At 39.4% G+C, this 17,682-nt stretch overlaps 1 protein-coding gene across 4 annotated transcripts in view; it reads left to right on the plus strand.

The window, feature by feature from the left end:
- The window catches only part of ubr4 (ubiquitin protein ligase E3 component n-recognin 4), a 57,051-nt gene that overhangs the window by 19,459 nt on the left and 19,910 nt on the right, over window positions 1-17,682 (plus strand). Inside the window, exons 15-52 of one of the 4 annotated variants that reach the window (XM_061058208.1) lie at window positions 71-203; window positions 753-832; window positions 939-1,067; window positions 1,324-1,506; window positions 1,746-1,868; window positions 1,944-2,173; window positions 2,271-2,389; window positions 2,501-2,598; window positions 3,175-3,332; window positions 3,423-3,629; window positions 3,844-3,945; window positions 4,028-4,128; window positions 4,560-4,947; window positions 5,171-5,234; window positions 5,390-5,581; window positions 6,094-6,164; window positions 6,657-6,849; window positions 7,471-7,704; window positions 7,867-8,037; window positions 8,128-8,310; window positions 8,511-8,669; window positions 8,917-9,069; window positions 9,249-9,476; window positions 9,639-9,796; window positions 9,902-10,076; window positions 10,489-10,690; window positions 11,027-11,190; window positions 11,700-11,916; window positions 12,508-12,724; window positions 13,412-13,444; window positions 13,707-13,770; window positions 13,893-14,027; window positions 14,924-15,098; window positions 15,325-15,456; window positions 15,659-15,780; window positions 16,090-16,201; window positions 16,353-16,483; window positions 16,718-16,895. In XM_061058208.1, coding sequence (XP_060914191.1) covers window positions 71-203; window positions 753-832; window positions 939-1,067; window positions 1,324-1,506; window positions 1,746-1,868; window positions 1,944-2,173; window positions 2,271-2,389; window positions 2,501-2,598; window positions 3,175-3,332; window positions 3,423-3,629; window positions 3,844-3,945; window positions 4,028-4,128; window positions 4,560-4,947; window positions 5,171-5,234; window positions 5,390-5,581; window positions 6,094-6,164; window positions 6,657-6,849; window positions 7,471-7,704; window positions 7,867-8,037; window positions 8,128-8,310; window positions 8,511-8,669; window positions 8,917-9,069; window positions 9,249-9,476; window positions 9,639-9,796; window positions 9,902-10,076; window positions 10,489-10,690; window positions 11,027-11,190; window positions 11,700-11,916; window positions 12,508-12,724; window positions 13,412-13,444; window positions 13,707-13,770; window positions 13,893-14,027; window positions 14,924-15,098; window positions 15,325-15,456; window positions 15,659-15,780; window positions 16,090-16,201; window positions 16,353-16,483; window positions 16,718-16,895 — 5,914 coding nt within the window. The remainder of the gene's footprint in view (window positions 1-70; window positions 204-752; window positions 833-938; window positions 1,068-1,323; window positions 1,507-1,745; window positions 1,869-1,943; window positions 2,174-2,270; window positions 2,390-2,500; window positions 2,599-3,174; window positions 3,333-3,422; window positions 3,630-3,843; window positions 3,946-4,027; window positions 4,129-4,559; window positions 4,948-5,170; window positions 5,235-5,389; window positions 5,582-6,093; window positions 6,165-6,656; window positions 6,850-7,470; window positions 7,705-7,866; window positions 8,038-8,127; window positions 8,311-8,510; window positions 8,670-8,916; window positions 9,070-9,248; window positions 9,477-9,638; window positions 9,797-9,901; window positions 10,077-10,488; window positions 10,691-11,026; window positions 11,191-11,699; window positions 11,917-12,507; window positions 12,725-13,411; window positions 13,445-13,706; window positions 13,771-13,892; window positions 14,028-14,923; window positions 15,099-15,324; window positions 15,457-15,658; window positions 15,781-16,089; window positions 16,202-16,352; window positions 16,484-16,717; window positions 16,896-17,682) is intronic. The other 3 variants (XM_061058210.1, XM_061058211.1, XM_061058209.1) reach the window with 3 other exon arrangements.

The following is a 17,682-nucleotide window of genomic DNA, read 5'->3' on the forward strand; positions in this document are numbered from 1 at the left end:
CCCCTTCTGAATTGTACACATATGTATGCATGAGGCACTGTAATGACTTTACATTGAATATTATTAATAGGTGCAGTATAACCTCCTCACACCACCATCTGCTGGACCAAGTTCTGTTCAGGATGGTGGCAAGCGCAGCAGTCTCCCATTATACTATGGATTCAAAGAGGTGGAGGAGAACTGGGCCAAGCACTGTTCAGCTGGTAAGGCCTATGAATGAAATGTATTTTTTATGAAATTAACCAGGTGATTGAACCAACCTTGTTAATATTTAACCACCAAAATCATTGATTGGTCGAAGTACTCAGTATGTTGTGGCATTGAACCCCCGTTTCATATCTGTGTTTTTTTCCTGAATGCCAATTATTCAAAAATGATTTTCACTTACTTTGCTGAGTAGTTAAACTTAAGTCTTGTAAAAATCAGAAAAAACTGTTATTATTGCATTGACGTACATCTACTTCGAACCGATTGAGACACTTTTTGTTTCTGCTTTCTTTAACATTGTCTGAACACTGCTGACTTTTCCTTGTATCACCTGTTAGTAGTGCAAAATAAAAAAGGGACAGTTTTGTAAACAAGAGATGTAATGATAAAATGTTTGTAAAATGCATAGAACCGCTACAACTCTTAAATCAGCATATTATGATGTCTATTTTGGCTTTTTTCTATTCTTTCAAGGGGATGTGGGAAGTGGTGGTCTGGAGAAAATAAAATAATATTGTGTTAACATTCATTTGAACTTTTTGTAGATTCAAATGCTCAGCCCAAATTCTACTGTGTACTGTCCCCTGAGGCATCTGAAGATGATATCAGCAGACTGGACAGCAAAGTGAGACCTTTACTCCCCCATATACATATGTTTAGTTATTGTTTTTTGTTTTTTTAACTGCCTTAAGACATGAAAACTTAACATATTTTATTTTATTTTCTGATAGGTCTTTCCAAAACTGTTCAATGGAGCAGTAAAATATGATGAGCTGTATGCCTGGCTCATCTCACTTCTGGTGGCCGGCTCTGAGTTTGACACGGCAAGAAGACAGGAAAACAAGCCTGTCACTCCCTTGGTGAGAGCACATAACATGAGCAAATTATTTTCTGTGTTTACAGGGTGAACATGCCCCTTTTAATCATCGTAGACTTGATCAATCAAGTCTATGCTTCCTGTTTGTACGTCAAATTAGTAATCCATTTGTTACATTTAGAAAGCCTTAGTGTTAACCACAAGGAGAGGTTGGTTTTTAATTACAGTAATTTAGCATGAATTGCTGGCATCTAAAAGTATTCTTGACACATGGCATGTTGGTTTATCATCCATCACAGGAGGCATGCTCCCTTCAGTACTACTTCCTGGTACTGTGGAGGATCCTTGGGGTTTTACCACCCTCAAAGGCCTACATGGAGCAGCTTAAGGCTGGCCACAGCGATCCCAGTGAGAGCGACATACTGCACACTCTAAGATGGTCCTCACGTCTCCGGGTGTCTACCTACGTGAATTGGATCAAGGTCTGTTGACATATGAAAGTCCAACCAAATGCTTATTGGCATGTCAAATGTCAGATGTCGTCACAGGTGTTAAATTTGGAATGATTTTACTCATCATCACTCACAAATGCTATGGTTAATTTTATATTTTCAAGAGAGGTATCTTAAAATAGATTGTGGAAATCTACATTTCAGTAGTGTTCCACTACTTGTCCTTTATCATTGGTGTTTATTTTGATGTATGACTATGCCCATGACAGGAACACTTGGTGAAACAGGGAATGAGAGCAGACCAAGCAGCCTCCCTGGTTGATACTACTGCTGCTAAGTGCAGCACCGTCAAATACGATGTGGACCTAGCAGAGGAGTACATTGCCAGACAGGTATTATTGACAACGTTATTATCGTTGTCTGTGGAAATTGTTGGCAAAAATGTTGACGACTTGTTTCTGTTGCAGATATCAACCTTCTCCAGTGTAGACCCGAATGCCATTCTTCCACTTCATCAGTTACCCTCTTTACAAGCCATCTATACCCTGGATGCAGTCATCTCTAAAGTGCAAGTTTCCCTTGATGAGCATTTGTCCAAGGTTGCCATTGAGACCGAACCTCAAAAGTCATCTGATATTACTAAAAACCTGCTGCCTGCCACTCTGCAGCTCACTGACGTGTACACAGCCTTTACAAGGTTAGAGGGGAATCCCAAATTCATTTGGACATCAGACAACTGTAACTTGTAATTGTGTAAAAGCCTAATCATATTATTTAACCAAACCTGTGGTCAGGTCTTACCTTCTGATGAACATCCCAGAGGAAGGGGAGAACAAGCTTACAGATGCCAAGCTCCAAGGTTATGCTGCTGTAATGTCCATTGGTTCCACCCGCTGTAAGGCCAACATGCTAGGTATGCCAAAGGATTACTAAAGAGCTACATTTTAAACAGTATATTTACTTTTAACATCGTTTCTCTTCTCCTACTGTTTTGACCTGAACTGCTTTTAATGTCACTTCACAGGTCATAGCATTATGCAGAACTTGCCATCAGCTGTACAGACAATTTGTGAGACTTGGAACAGTATCCACACCAATGAATTCCCTAACATTGGATCATGGGTATGTGAACACATTTGTTACTGGTGGTTTAGTTTGACTCTCTCCCTCTCTGTGAGCTCGGTCAAAGAGAGTTGGCAATCTTCTCATAATTAAGTTGTCCTGCCATTATTTTAACAATGGGCTTGTTCTAAGCCATTGACTGAGTCTGCCATAAAGGTTGATTTTTAATATAAACATCTTTACACAGCAACCACTTCAATTCTACTAAATGAAACTGACAAGATCCTTAAATACTCTACTGTTAACTTTCGCCAAGTTGTGTTTAGACCAACTGCCTTTTTTTGTCTGTATGTTTTTCTTTTTCTTTTTTTCTATTGCAATGTATTTATCAGTCTGCTTATTGTCTGAATCTTAAGAATTTCTTGAGAGTTCATTTTCAGAATACATTTGCCATAGCAGTTCATTTTCTTCTCAGAAATATTTACCTTAAACATTTAATCAAAAATAATCAAGTCAAATCAACATCACGTTAAAAGTTATAATTCTGCCCATATATCCCAGCTTTCCTTTGCATGCCATTTAGAAATAAGTCTGGTACCTGCAATCATGAAACTAATTTTGTTTTTCTTCTCTCAGCGAAATGCATTTGCCAATGACACCATTCCATCAGAGAGCTACATCAGCGCAATCCAAGCAGCTCATCTGGGCACACTGAGTTGTCAATCCTTACCACTGGCCTCTTCTCTTAAACACATCCTACTCTCTTTGGTTCGGCTCACTGGTGACCTCATTGTGTAAGTGTCTTTCCAGTCCTATGTAGAAATCGGAATTGTTATCATGTGAGATAAAGTGTGATTAATTAAGCTTCATGTTTGCCTCCATAGCACAGAGGAGCTAAATCCTTCACAGGTTGTGCGCACTTTGTTGCCCCTTCTCCTGGAGAGCAGCACAGACAGTGTGGCTGAGATCAGCAGCACTTCACTGGAGCGCATCCTTGGACCATCAGAGTCAGACGCCTTCCAAGCTCGCATCTACGAGCGTTTGGTGACTGGGTGTTACAACATCATTGCCAACCACTCAGACCCTAACAGGTATGCCATGTGTGACTGTGTAATAAATAGTCTATTTGATCTAAACATCAAATCAAAACACTTAATGCAAGAAATGGGTGTTTGTGCTGTTTAACCCCACTGCGAAAGTAGTCTGCTGTGTGCAGCTTTTATTCTGATTGGGCTTTTTTGTTTTTGTTTACTAGCCTATATATACTTCTGCTTCTTTAACATTTGATCTCTGATTTTGTTGTAGTGGTTTGGATGAGTCTGTCCTTGAGGAATGCCTTCAGTATCTTGAGAAGCAGCTGGAGAGCAGCCAAGTCCGCAAGGCCATGGAAGAGTTCTTTTCATTCAGGTATTTGCTCAACTGGGAACACAGTGTGCATTATTCCACAATTATTACAATTGCCTCACTTATTCTGTGCTCTTTTTTTCAGTGGAGAGCTTGTCCAGATTATGATGGCGACAGCCAATGAAAATCTGTCAGCAAAGTTCTGCAACAGGGTGCTGAAATTTTTCACCAAACTATTCCAGCTCAGTAAGTCTACAGTTTATTTTCTATCATTATTATTTTCTATCAAAAAATGTGACCTAAGTGCTGACGTATGCTTTAAAAAGACTGTTTTCCCATGTCTATTCAGACAATATGTTAACAATTTGTCTGTTTTTAACTTAATGGGGATGTGTGAGTCTGCTGCCAGAAGGGCTAGAGATGAAATGATAATGATTTTCACTTCATGAATACATGAAAAGTGGTTACAAGTGCTCATGTAAACAAAGGGTAAAAGGTACATGAGAAGTTCACCTGCATACATTTCAGATTTGAATTGAATTTCAGACACTATATGATGATCAAAAAGCTCATCCTTTGACAGATACTAACTGCTCGAAGTGTCATCAATCAAATTGTATGTCTTCATGGCTGCTTGCTGCTGATCCTAAATCTAATGGTGATGCTCTCTTTCCTAGCGGAGAAAAGCCCAAACCCCAGCCTACTGTGTCTGTGTGGATCTCTGGCCCAGCTTGCCTGTGTTGAGCCCTCTCGGCTTCAGGCATGGCTGACGCGCATGACAGCCCCCCCACCAAAGGACTCAGAGCAGCTGGAAATAGTGCAAGAAAACCGACAGCTTCTGCAGCTTCTCACAACTCACATTGTGCGTGACAACAGCCAGGTGGGAGAAGGAGTGTGCACTGTCCTCCTCAGCACACTTATTCCCATGGCAACAGACATGCTGGCCAATGGTGATGGAACAGGCTTCCCTGAGCTTATGGTCATCATGGCCACACTTGCGAGCGCAGGACAGGGGGCCGGCCACCTTCAGCTGCACAGGGCAGCCATCGACTGGCTGACCAGATGGTGAGATATTAGTTTCCCTGATTGAATTTACATCCTAGAGCTGCATGATTTGTCTAGCATTAGTGTAAGGTCATCATAGGTCACCAGAAAATATGGTTGGTGAAAGGACTCAGTAATTCCTATGGAAAGAAAAAGTACTTTATAAGAGTGACTTAACACTATCAAACAGCATTATTTCTTCAGTTAATAATTATTTCTAAAAATGCTCTTGTTTTCCCTGTAGCAAAAAGTATTTAACACAGAAGAATGTTGTGGAAAAAGTGAGCGCAAACTTATCCCAAGGAAAGGTATGTATTGACAGTTTATAGAATATCCATATTGATACTTGCATATGTTTAACACTGGCCTAACATATTTCCTAAATTGTATTTTAAAAGGAAGTTATAACCTTTAGTAGTAATCAGCCCTCAAATTTTCAATGTTCATCTCTCCCTGATTTCAGCACGCCAGCATGCTGGAATGTTCATGCCACATCATCTCATATCTCGCTGATGTGATGAATGCATTGCGGCAGAGCAGCGGTCAAGGCACCTCAGCCTTGCTGATGGAGGGAGAAGAAAAGGCAATGGAAGTGGACTCAGACTGGGTTGAGGAACTTGCAGTAGAGGAGGATGATTCCCAGGCAGAGGACTCTGTGAGATGTTATCCCTTGTCTCTCTTCTTGAAAATGATTAATACTTTATTTTGGGAAATAAAAATACAAAAACAATGGAATTGTATTGATACTTTAAAACATCTATAGGATAATTATAAATATCTATGATCTGTTGTTGATGTTTAATTTAAATTAAATGAAGCCTTTTTCGTTGTTTAAGATTTACAACAAATAGCGGTTGAACCGTAAGCGATGAATCACAGCAATAAAAATGACTTAGTTCACATTATTGCTTAATACTTGTTGGATGTGCTGCCAGTGTTCCTATTTCTGTGCAGTTCAATGAAGAGTCTTAGGGACCCTATCCATATTACGATTGGAAAGAAACTGACAATATCATGTCAACGATGTTGAAGCTCTGACCACTTGATCAATTTGAATGAATCATTATTAAGTTATGCAGCTATTTTTGTTTTTGTTTACATCACTCAGTTCTTGTACTGTTGCTAAATGCAACAATCCATCCTAACATTTCTCTCATTGTTGGGTAGGATGAAGATTCTCTATGCAACAAACTCTGCACCTTCACCATCACCCAGAAGGAGTTCATGAACCAGCACTGGTAAATATAAGTCGATCGTTCTCTGTGATTGAGGTTTAATCCTGAACAAGAGAATAGGTTGTTTCCTTTGTTCATTCATGATCAAATAAGGTTTTTCTTTTTTCAAATTACAAATCTTTTATCAATAACTAGAATGCTTAACCTGAAAACAGGAACCATTTCTTAAATTTGAAGAATAGAAGGGTGAAGGGAAAATCTTGGGCTGGAAGAATCCTACGTACTATAGATTTGAAAAGTTGATGGGATTTGTCCGAACCTTAGTTCAACTTCACACCACCGACATTGTGAAGGAAGAGTGTTTTTTGTCATAATTAAAATCGTTATCTGTTTACCCATTATGTTCTAATATATTATGTATGCACTTTAACTATTGAAAAATGTAATGTCAGAACGTTTAAATGCCTGTTTGTTGATCCAGCAGGTGATATATTCTGTCTTAACTTGATGATTAACTATTCACTGTCAAGTCCTGGCATTTTTTGTATCTTATAGGTACCACTGTCACACATGTAAGATGGTGGATGGGGTAGGTGTGTGCACAGTGTGCGCCAAGGTCTGTCACAAAGACCATGAGATCTCCTATGCCAAATATGGCTCTTTCTTCTGTGACTGCGGGGCCAAAGAGGATGGCAGCTGCCAGGTGAGACCGAATACCTCAGGTCATCATGGGAAGAGAACAACAGCGGTAACTTTGGCTTGCAAGTCATTCCCCCATTGACTTCCATCCAGTCATTTCATTTGGTCAGGGTTATAGCTAGCCCACACATGTGGCCAGGACATGAAGGAAATCATGTCTTTTGTAAATATTTTGTGCAGTGAATAGGCCAGCTTTCCTTGTTAAATATAGTTTACTTTAGGGAATTTATGAATGTGCATGATCATAAACAGACCATCAATTACATTTTACCTTCAGTTTATTGTTAGTCTTCTGTTTTTGTAAGTCTTTGTGTTTACAATGGCTCATTAAGCTTTTGTTTAAGGGAAAAAAATAGTTTTACTAACATGCAGTGAATTACAATGACAAATATAGTTAGTAATTGTTCTAGTGATATTTAAAGTGATGATTTTGGATTGAAGACAGTTTAGATTAAGTGGGCTTCCATCAAACAATGTCCCAAACCTTCCTTTCACTTACTACTGTATATATTCCACAATGTGAAGGAGCTAGGTATGTAAAAACAAAAGCAGGTTATTATTGATAAGAAGTTAAACTAAGCATTTGCTTTCATATTAAAAGCTTTTAATCGTGCAGCTTTGAGCCATTACATTTTATTACATTTGTTCTTTTGTATCATGCCATCCACAGGCCTTGGTGAAACGCAGCCCCAGCAGCGGAATAGGCTCGACTTTGAAAGAGTCTTCTGCATTCCAGAGTGAACTGCGTATGCCTGACAGTGCTATCCGCCACCAGAATTCCTCCCCCTCTGACAAGGGCAAGGTCACCATATGTGATGGCAAACCTGGTGATGAGGACAGACCAAAGAAGAGCAGTGTGTGCAAGAGCATTGAAGGCTGCCAGGAAGAGCTGCTGGCACAAGTGGTAAGAGAAAATATCTGTCTGTCTTTTTCTGGCCTGTGTCAGAGACTGATCAAAAACATAACCTGATCACTCTTTATAAAGCAGAGTTATTTACATCTCTTACACATGCAATACACTGCACCTTGTATAACTCAAGCGTTTGGCCCTGTTTCTACCCAACAGATGGGATCATCCACTGCAGCAGTCATACTGGAGATGCTCATGTTTCTCATGGAAGCCATCCAGACTAACTTCCAGCAGGCCTCAGCAGTGGGAAGCAGCAGCCGAGCTCAGCAAGCCCTCAATGAACTGCACACTCAGGACAAAAATGTAGAGATGACAGACCAGTTAATGGTATGAAAAGTTGTAGTTCCTGAAAAGTTTCTATAAACTGAAAAGACATCTTATTTAATAAAGTCTGTCATTTGCTACGCTTCTTCTAAGGTGCCCACACTCGGCTCTCAGGAAGGGGCTTTTGAGAATGTGAGGATGAACTACAGTGGTGACCAGGGACAAACTATACGCCAGCTCATCAGTGCACATGTCTTGCGCCGTGTTGCCATGTGTGTCCTGTCTTCACCCCATGGCCGGCGCCAGCACCTTGCAGTTAGCCATGAAAAAGGAAAGGTGAGCTGAATCCCATTTAAATTAAATCATACAACAATATTTGACTTTGTCTAAATTGTTGAGTGTGATATCCTGTGTTGTCTTTCATGTTGTAATTTTATTTATTTTATAATTGTTTAAACCAGTAATAACAAATGCCCATTCTTTCTTTTCATCTTTACGCCTTCAAACCAATTTTCTCTGCATCTCCCATTTTACAGATAACAGTTCTGCAGCTGTCCACGCTCCTGAAACAGGCTGACTCTAGCAAGAGGAAGCTAACACTGACCCGTCTGGCCTCTGCTCCAGTCCCTTTTACTGTGCTAAGCCTCACAGGCAACCCCTGTAATGAAGATTACCTGGCTGTGTGCGGCCTTAAGGTCAGAACACCAGCTTCCTTCAAATGAAAGCCTTTTTGTTTTGTAGGATTTCTGATTACATTTGTACAAATCAACCTATTAAACTGAAAACACTACAGAGAACTATGTAGTTCTTTTGTGAAATAGGTTCACAACTAAGTGACCCCATATCAAATTTATGGTATTTTCTCTATGATTGGCTAGTAATGTCAGAGTGATATGACGTTTCACAGTTTTTTCTCTCTGTTCCGTATTTTTTTCCACCTAGGATTGCCATGTTCTCACTTTCAGCAGCACAGGCTCTGTGTCAGACCATCTGGTGTTGCACCCACAACTGGCCACTGGCAACTTCATCATCAAAGCTATTTGGTTACCAGGCTCACAAACTGAACTCGCGATCATCACTGCTGATTTTGTCAAGGTATGTATTCATATAAAATTGTAAGTTCCCTTACTTACATTTTTGACCGATTACTGATTATGTAATTTCCACTTTTGAGTAACAGATGCTAAACATTGGTTTAGAATTACGCTGCTCTTTTGCTGATGGAAAAAAACAACGTTGGAAATAATTGTCTATTTGTCTTTCCTTTTATGCAGATTTACGACTTATCTGTGGACGCCTTGAGTCCCATGTACTACTTCCTGCTTCCAAGTTCAAAGATCCGTGATGCTACATTCCTTTTCAGTGAAGAGGGGAAGAGCATTATTGCCATCATGTCTTCGGCAGGTTACATGTATACCCAGATCATGGACGAATCCAGCAGTGCCCAACATGGCCCCTTCTATGTCACAAATGTTTTGGAGATAAACCATGAAGATTTGAAGGTAAAACGGATGCATACTTAGACCACATAGTTAAACCTATGGACATGTGTGATGTTTTACCAAATGTTAACAATTTAATGTTTACAAATAGAAATTTCAATCAGTTTTATTTAACACTGGGTGGTGTTATATTGAGTTAAATGTGTCTTTGTGTCATTTCAGGATAGCAATGGGCAAGTTGCCGGTGGGGGAGTGTCAGTTTATTACTCGCATGTGCTGCAGATGCTTTTCTTCAGCTACAGTCAGGGAAAATCTTTTGCTGCAACAGTGAGTCGCAGCACAACTGAGGTGCAGAGGCTTTTCCCCATTAACGTGAAAGGGTAACATTTCTTGATATACGATTCATTCATTCACCTGTCACTGCAATGCAACAGTAATGGAAGTATTAAGTAACCATCTCTCTCCGGCCGTCCTGCCTTGTTTAGCTCGAATGGAAGCAGCAGTAAGATGTCGCCGGCTTTGTGCCAGTGGTCTGAGGTCATGAACCACCCAGGACTGGTGTGCTGTGTGCAGCAGACAACAGGCATTCCGCTCGTCATCATGGTCAAGCCAGACACCTTACTCATCCAAGAGATCAAAACTCTGCCAGCCAAAGCTAAGGTAAGGGATCATGACTGAACTAAACTTCCTAGTCACTAGCAGGTTAGATGACAGTGAGAAGAACTCTTGCAACCAGAAATGGCATTGTATAAACTGGAAAAGAGATGATAGTCAAAACAGAATTCAGGCTGGTGGCACATGTGCAAGTTCTTTCACTTTCTTTTTATTAGTGCTTATTTGTGCTTCTGCTCATAGTAGCACATCTGCAATCCACAAGCAAGTCAGTAGTACTGCTTTTGGGTCTTCATTAAATAATGAGCATACTTAAATAAAAAGCTTTCACTCTAACTTGGAGGGGTTTTATATATTCTCCATATTTGTTTACAAAAGTATAGTACTATTGCATATTGATTGAGAGCACTTACAATGCATTTCTTAGAGTTGAAATTAATTCATTTTCTCTTTTCCCCAGATTCAAGATATGGTGGCTATTCGACACACTGCCAGTAATGAGCAACAGCGTACAACCATGATTCTCCTCTGTGAGGATGGAAGCCTGCGAATCTACATGGCTAACGTGGACAACACTTCTTACTGGCTCCAGCCCTCACTGCAGCCCAGCTGTGGCATCAGCATCATGAAGCCTGTTCGCAAGCGCAAAGCAGCTGCTACTAGTGAGTTTAGGCTCAATAAAGTGCTGTTAATAAAACAACAAAATTTTAAATTTCACATAATAGCTGAGTATTTGTCAACAATGCGACCACTACCCAACCCTCACCCATAACCCCAGATTTTGTTTGTTTCTGTTCTGGAGATGTCCTGGCTTTTTGACTTAGTTATCTAATTTTTAAAAGGCTGCAGCAAAAAGTCTGTAAACACATATTCCCTTTTCAGGCTTCACAGGTGATACATAAGATATTTGAAGAATTGTGCTTAAAAGAGAGTGCTAATTTACATAGTAGTGCTAAGTGCCTGGCAAAAAATTTAATTTTTCTGATTTTCACCTTCAGCCACCCGGACCTCCAGTCAGGTGACATTCCCAGTGGACTTCTTTGAACACAACCAACAGCTGACAGAGGTGGAGTTTGGAGGCAATGACTTGCTGCAGGTCTACAATGGACAGCAGATTAAACACCGTCTCAACTCGACTGGGATGTATGTGGCGAATACAAAGGTACATCAAAAAATAAAAATAATTCTGTGTTAGACAAGGTTGCATGACTGCAGTGACTTATTCTTCCACAATGAATTACTGCTGTTAGCTATGTTTAAGCACTGGCTGTGTGATATAAGCATGTAGGAAATAAAACAGAATAGATTAATGAGTGTTTGTGTTCAGTATTTTTCAAAGTGAGTTGGTTTAACTCTGGATCTTTGTGCACTAATGTTGATAACAGTATAGTGAAGTGTAGGTCAAGAATATTTATAAGAATAATTCTGTCACAGTGTTTGTGCAAACATCTAATATGCCAGCACTTTTCTTGAATCACATTTTTTAACAACCCTAGTTCAATCTGACATTAAACTGAGTAACCTAGCTATAGTGGGTATCCAAACTACATTTATGATGGCATGTCACAATGGAGCTTTGCTGGGATGCAGCCCATCATACTTAACATTGCATTATTTGACAAATAACATAAAACCCAACACATGTTGACATGATCTTTGTTTCTCTTCCAGCCTGGGGGATTCACTGTGGAAGCAGTCAACAACAACAGCTCAATGGTTATGACGGGCATGAGGGTGCAGGTGGGCACTCAGGCCATTGAGAGAGCACCCTCCTATGTGGAGGTTTTTGGTCGCACCATGCAGATAAACCTGACCAGAGCACGCTGGTTTGACTTTCCATTCACCAGAGAGGAAGCCCTGCAGGCCGACAAGAAGCTATGCATCTTCAGTAAGCATGAGTGTGCATGAAGACTATACATAGTATAGTAACATAGCTACTTGACGTTGATAACTGGTCCCAACTAGGAATGCAGTCAGGTTTATTCACCTTTAGTTGGTCTCTTTAGTAATTCTTGTATCTGACTTACAGGATTTAATTAGAAACGATACTCTAAAAGTACCCCTTATTGTGTGGAAAAATTAGTTTTAATGTCTTGAAACGCCTTTGAATATAGCATTTCTGAACTTCCCCTAAATTACATTGAACTATTCATTTATGGAATACCATATACTCCTCCAAAACAGCTCAATTCAAATTGTACCTTTGTCATTGGTTTATAAAGGGTACAGTCTGACTGTCTCTGAGCTTGTGCAGGACAGTTATGTTTATTAATTGAGTTTAATGCAAATTATTCTATAGGTAACACCTAAGCCTTTGATGTTTCAACTGAGATAATGGTATATCATTAAATAGGATAAGTATTTTACACTGAGCTCTCTCTTTTTCATTGATCATAACGACATTTTTGCAGACCCACAAGAAACCATCCTCTGATGCATATAATCCTAACATACTCTTATATCCATATTAAATTTAAAGTTGGAGCATCTGTTGACCCAGCTGGAGTCACCATGCTTGATTCCATCAAGATCTACGGTAAAACCAAGGAGCAGTTTGGCTGGCCCGAAGACCCACCAGAGGACTTCTCCTCTTCGTCCGTTAACAACGTCTGCAGTCCCAACCTTAACCAGGGCAATGGCAGCTCTGATGGAGACATAGCCACTCCAACAACCACCAGCGGCAGTGTATTAGAGAGGTATGAGCTATCTACTGTCCGGTTAATGATGTTAACACAAGTTGTTGGACCTTGAAAAAACACAAAGTTATGATGTTAACCACAATAATTGGCTAGATAATTGAGACAGTATGACCATTTCTTTTACTTTTGTGTTGTGTTGTTTGTTTCTCTATCGGACTCACCTTCCTATTCCGGACGATTAGCGATTGCTAGACATTTTATATCTGTTTTTTCTCTGGGGGTGTAAAAGACCTTTGCCAGCAAATTAATGAGACTTTCTGGTATTTTTAAAAATTAACATTAATAAACTAAATAAGCCAAAATCTTAATTTTGCCTTTTTTTTTTTTACATCTAGAAATATATTTTTTCTGGGAAATAACCATACCCTAATATCAAATAATGATATAATAAAAAAGTATATGCACTGTAACAGATCTGATATTTTTTGATCAATATCACCCATTCCTAGCGTATTTTTATTTTCATCAGTCCAGTCAGGTAGCACAAGTTATTAAGGGCGAGACTGAGGTTAAAATCTGGGGTTTGGTTGTCTATAGAGTCTTTAGTGCATGGCTATTGTGATGTCATCTTTCTTGCATGCTTCTCTTATGTTCAACTGAATCATTAATTTCACTTGTTTCTTTCTGTGATCCTCACACTTTGTTTTTGTTCTTTTTCTTTTGCTCCCAAATATACAATAAAAGTTGTGAAACTGAGTCCTTATCAACCTTGGACCGGTTAGTAACTGCCCTTTCTCTGCTTGTTTGTATGGTTTTGTGCATGTGTGCCACTTTGTGTCTATGCCTGAGACTGTGAACATGCCATGCACCATTTCCACACTTAAAAAAGAAACATTTCTTCTTGCATTCATAGTTGTCTTGGCATTTAGATTAGCACAGACTTTAACAGGTTGAGTTATGCTCTTCTCTTTTGTCTGCTATGTTGGTTTAGAGCTGAATCTACTGTAGAACCAGTGTTGATCTACAATCTTCATTACAGGTTGGTAGTCAGCTCCCTTGAGTCTTTGGAAAACTGCTTTGCAGTAGGTTCCTCCAGCGAAAAGGTAAACAGATGAAACTGTCCTTATTGCCTTTTTATAGTTTTACATTTTGACTTAAAAATCTAGTTATAAATGTGCTTGTTTTAAAGGAGCATTGTTGACTGCTTGTCTTTAAATCTATACAGGAGAAGAATAAAGTGGCAGCGCTGGAATTGGCTACTTTACTCCTGTCCATGCCAACCCCTGCTGGTGTACAGCAGCAGACAAAGGGACTTCTTGCTAGTTTGCACACCAGCCGAACTGCCTACCACAACCACAAGGTAAATTACTAATAACTAACTAGTATTTCCATATTAAATGATGAAGTTTGACATGATGGATTATCAGTTTTAGGGACATAGTGTGTAGCCAGCCATGCAGAGTAGGGCCCAGCGATATGACCTAAAAATACTGTAAATATGGCAGCAGGTGGTCCAAGTAGAAACTATAAAACAAAATCAGTATAAAGAGTCCTATATTAAAGTTAAAGAGTAAGCAGCAGTCTGGCAGAGAGCGTGCAAGTTAGGGGTCTGTGCTTCACCATGGCCACTGCAAGCTGAGAGCTCAACTACCATACTGCAGCTAGTGGGAGTGCAAACTCCACAAAGTGAAAACAGATGGAACTAAAAGAGCTACGCAGCTGCACAAAAACTGACCGTTGTAGATTTGCTGAGCACAATAGAAATCGTTACACAGGAAGACAGTTTGAAAATGTTTTCTCTCTGAGAGACCTTCAAAAACAGAGTGCGTCTCATATCCTGGTGCGACTTATATTCCCAATTTTACGGTACTTAAGACAAACTAAATATTGCAGTGGATTACCCAAGGATAGATGCTGAAAAACGGATCACAAACTCCTTGCTTTTGTTGTCTGGTGCATGCCAGGATATTTACATTTCAGCTGTGTGTGAAGAGAAATTGTATTAATGTTTTGTCAACATTGATTTGTTTGGAATTTATTGATAAAATTGTTGTATCCCAAGCTCTAGTGCAGATTCTTCTTGTTCATCATTTAGCAACAGTTAGTCCATTAAATGGTTAAATTGGACAAACCAAGAAGTACAAAATAATATTACAGAGTTCTAAGCTGAAGTACCTTTCAGTGTTAAATGATGTACTCATCCTCTACATCATGAATTAAGAACTAATGTATCTATTACCTTTTCCTTCTCATCAGGACCAGTCTTTGCTGAGTAATGCAGTACAGTGTCTGAATAGCTGCAGCCGAGAAGGGAGGGAGCTCGACCCTGATGTCTTTCAGAGGCTGGTGATCACAGCTCGCTCCATTGCTATCATGAGACCCAACAACTTGGTGCATTTCACTGAAACAAAGTCTTTACAACATGAAGCCGGTAAGAGGCCAACAGGAACAAATGTGATCAAAGACTAAGGCATATCAAAATATCTGTTAATGATTTATATGGTTACACTGCATGTGTATTACTGATGATATCAAAATATTTAAAAAAACAAACTATTTGGTGTAATGGGTGTTTATGGCTTATTATTTTCAACTAAAAGTGAGATAACGTAAAAGCTTAAGAGAGGACTCATTCAGATTTTCTCTTCTAAACCCAGAAATGACAGAAGACAGGCAAAAACACATGGATAGTGAGAGCTGTAACTTCATCACACAGCTGATGAATAACTTTTGGAAACTCCACGCCCTTAAACCAAAAAATGCGTTCCTTGCTCCTGCCTGCTTGCCTGGTAAGTTTGAAATTTGGGACCCCTTTACTTTGCAAGTGAAGTAACTGTATGTGAAAAATGTGTAGTTTACATAAAAGCATCAGTGTTGAGTGCATGACTGTTTGCTGGCTAGCATTTAAATATTATGTTGAACATTTAACAACCATGTATACTGTTGAAAAGCATTCATTTAAGTGTAATATGTTTTTTTTCTCCATTTAAGGTCTAACTCATGTGGAAGCAACAGTAAATGCTTTGGTGGACATTATCCATGCATACTGCACATGTGAACTGGATTACATCAATGTAGCCTCCAAAATCTACATGCAAATGTTGCTGTGCCCTGTAAGTGAAATGCTCCTATTGATCAGTTGACTTCCAGTGTATCTTGAGAATAATACTTGAAATATCTTGAAAGATCTATCACTAACGGATAAGGCAGATTAAAACATATTTATTGATGATGTTTGGCATCGCTATTCTCAGTGTAAAATGTTCATAACCTTTTTTAATCATTGGCAAATTAGTCATTTTGTAGGATTAGATTTATAACCAGGATTTCTTGGAGTCAGGACAATACAGGATATGAACTGTTACATGAAATACTGTTGTGAAGAGTAACAGGTAACCGTTCCTTGTTTCAACCAATTGCAGGACACATCTGTAAGCTTTGCATGTAAGCAAGCTCTGATCAGAGTGCTTCGACCAAGAAGCAAACGCAGACATGTGACCCTTCCATCTCCCCCACGCTCCAACACTCCCATGGGTACGTTTTAACTCGTATGCAGTTACAATTTCACTGGTTTTGAGCATACAAAGCTTTTTGTCTATAGAGAGCATTAAAACCTATGTTGAGGTGCCAATTAAACACCTGGATTCAGTCCCCTTAATACTAATGGGTTGGTTTTCTGTATCAGGAGACAAGGATGACGATGATGACGACGATGCAGATGACAAAATGCAGTCATCAGTGCTGACTGGAGGAGAGGAGGGGAGACAGGAGAGTCAGGAGCAGAATGAAGTGGACCATGGTGATTTTGAGATGGTGGTAAGCACAGAGGAGCAATAAGTCTGTTGGCTTACATTGTGAGAGGAAATTGACATATTAAGAGAATGCCTTCCACATACTTGTGTAAACTATAAAAATTATAATTAATAGAGAAGATTGTTCTTAATTTCCGGCATAAGATTTGAACTTAAAATATACATTTTAGCTACAAACTTTTTTTCCTTTAATATGCAAGTGGAAGACACAGCTTTGTGTTTGTTTTTGTCTTCTCAGTCAGAGTCTATGGTCCTGGACACATCAGAGAATGTCAACAATGGAAACCCATCTCCCCTGGAGGCCCTGCTGGCCGGGGCTGAGGGTTTCCCTCCCATGCTTGACATTCCCCCTGATGCAGATGATGAAACAATGGTTGAACTGGCCATTGCTCTCAGCCTTCAGCAAGATCAACAAGGTAAATAGCCCAAAGTCTAAAATACAAATCAATATTTCTGAGGTAACCAAGACTGCCTGGAATCAAACTAAATTTGGGCACTCTATATATATGTGTGTGATAACAAAAAAGTTATCCACTGTACATAAGAGTTTCAACCTCAAAATAGACGTATGTACTGCAAGGAAGAAAAAAGACAATTCTCAGGTATGATTACATCAGGGGTCATTTTAACAGAATACATTCCGTCTTTGATTTAATTTTTTTAACAATGATGGAAAAATCTCAAGGCTTTCTGTCCATTGACAGATTAGAATACTAAAGACCTGATTCAAAGAAGGATTGCGTGACCTTGTCTGCTGCTAAATCTGTGGGAATGGGACAAAAAGACACCAGCTAATTCCCAAATCGTACACAAAGGTCAAATGCTCCCCAAAAACATCACTGCTTTGGTGCTGTTTGCACATTTTTTTTAATCTTTCTTTTATGCAGATACTTTGGGGTGAAAACACTGTCTCCCAGTAGCTATACACAGTTAGAATGAAAAATGTCACCCTCTGCGGAGAGTTTGTGCACTTTACAATATATACAAGGGATGTTACGCTACTACCTTAAACTGATCATGGCTGTAATTCCCCCTCTGTATTACTTAGCCTGCTTGGTTACATTGCTTCACAGACCAGACTGTCAGCTCCACTTTTTAACAGCTTTTCCCCTTCATAAAGTCATAATCATGCATTTAAAGAAAGTAGTAGTATATTGTTAAGTAAATTAACTTTGCAGAGTACTGGTTTGATTGAAAATACTT

This window comes from Labrus mixtus, chromosome 15 (genome assembly GCF_963584025.1).
Source record: "Labrus mixtus chromosome 15, fLabMix1.1, whole genome shotgun sequence".
In the NCBI taxonomy this organism is placed as follows: Eukaryota; Metazoa; Chordata; class Actinopteri; order Labriformes; family Labridae; genus Labrus; species Labrus mixtus.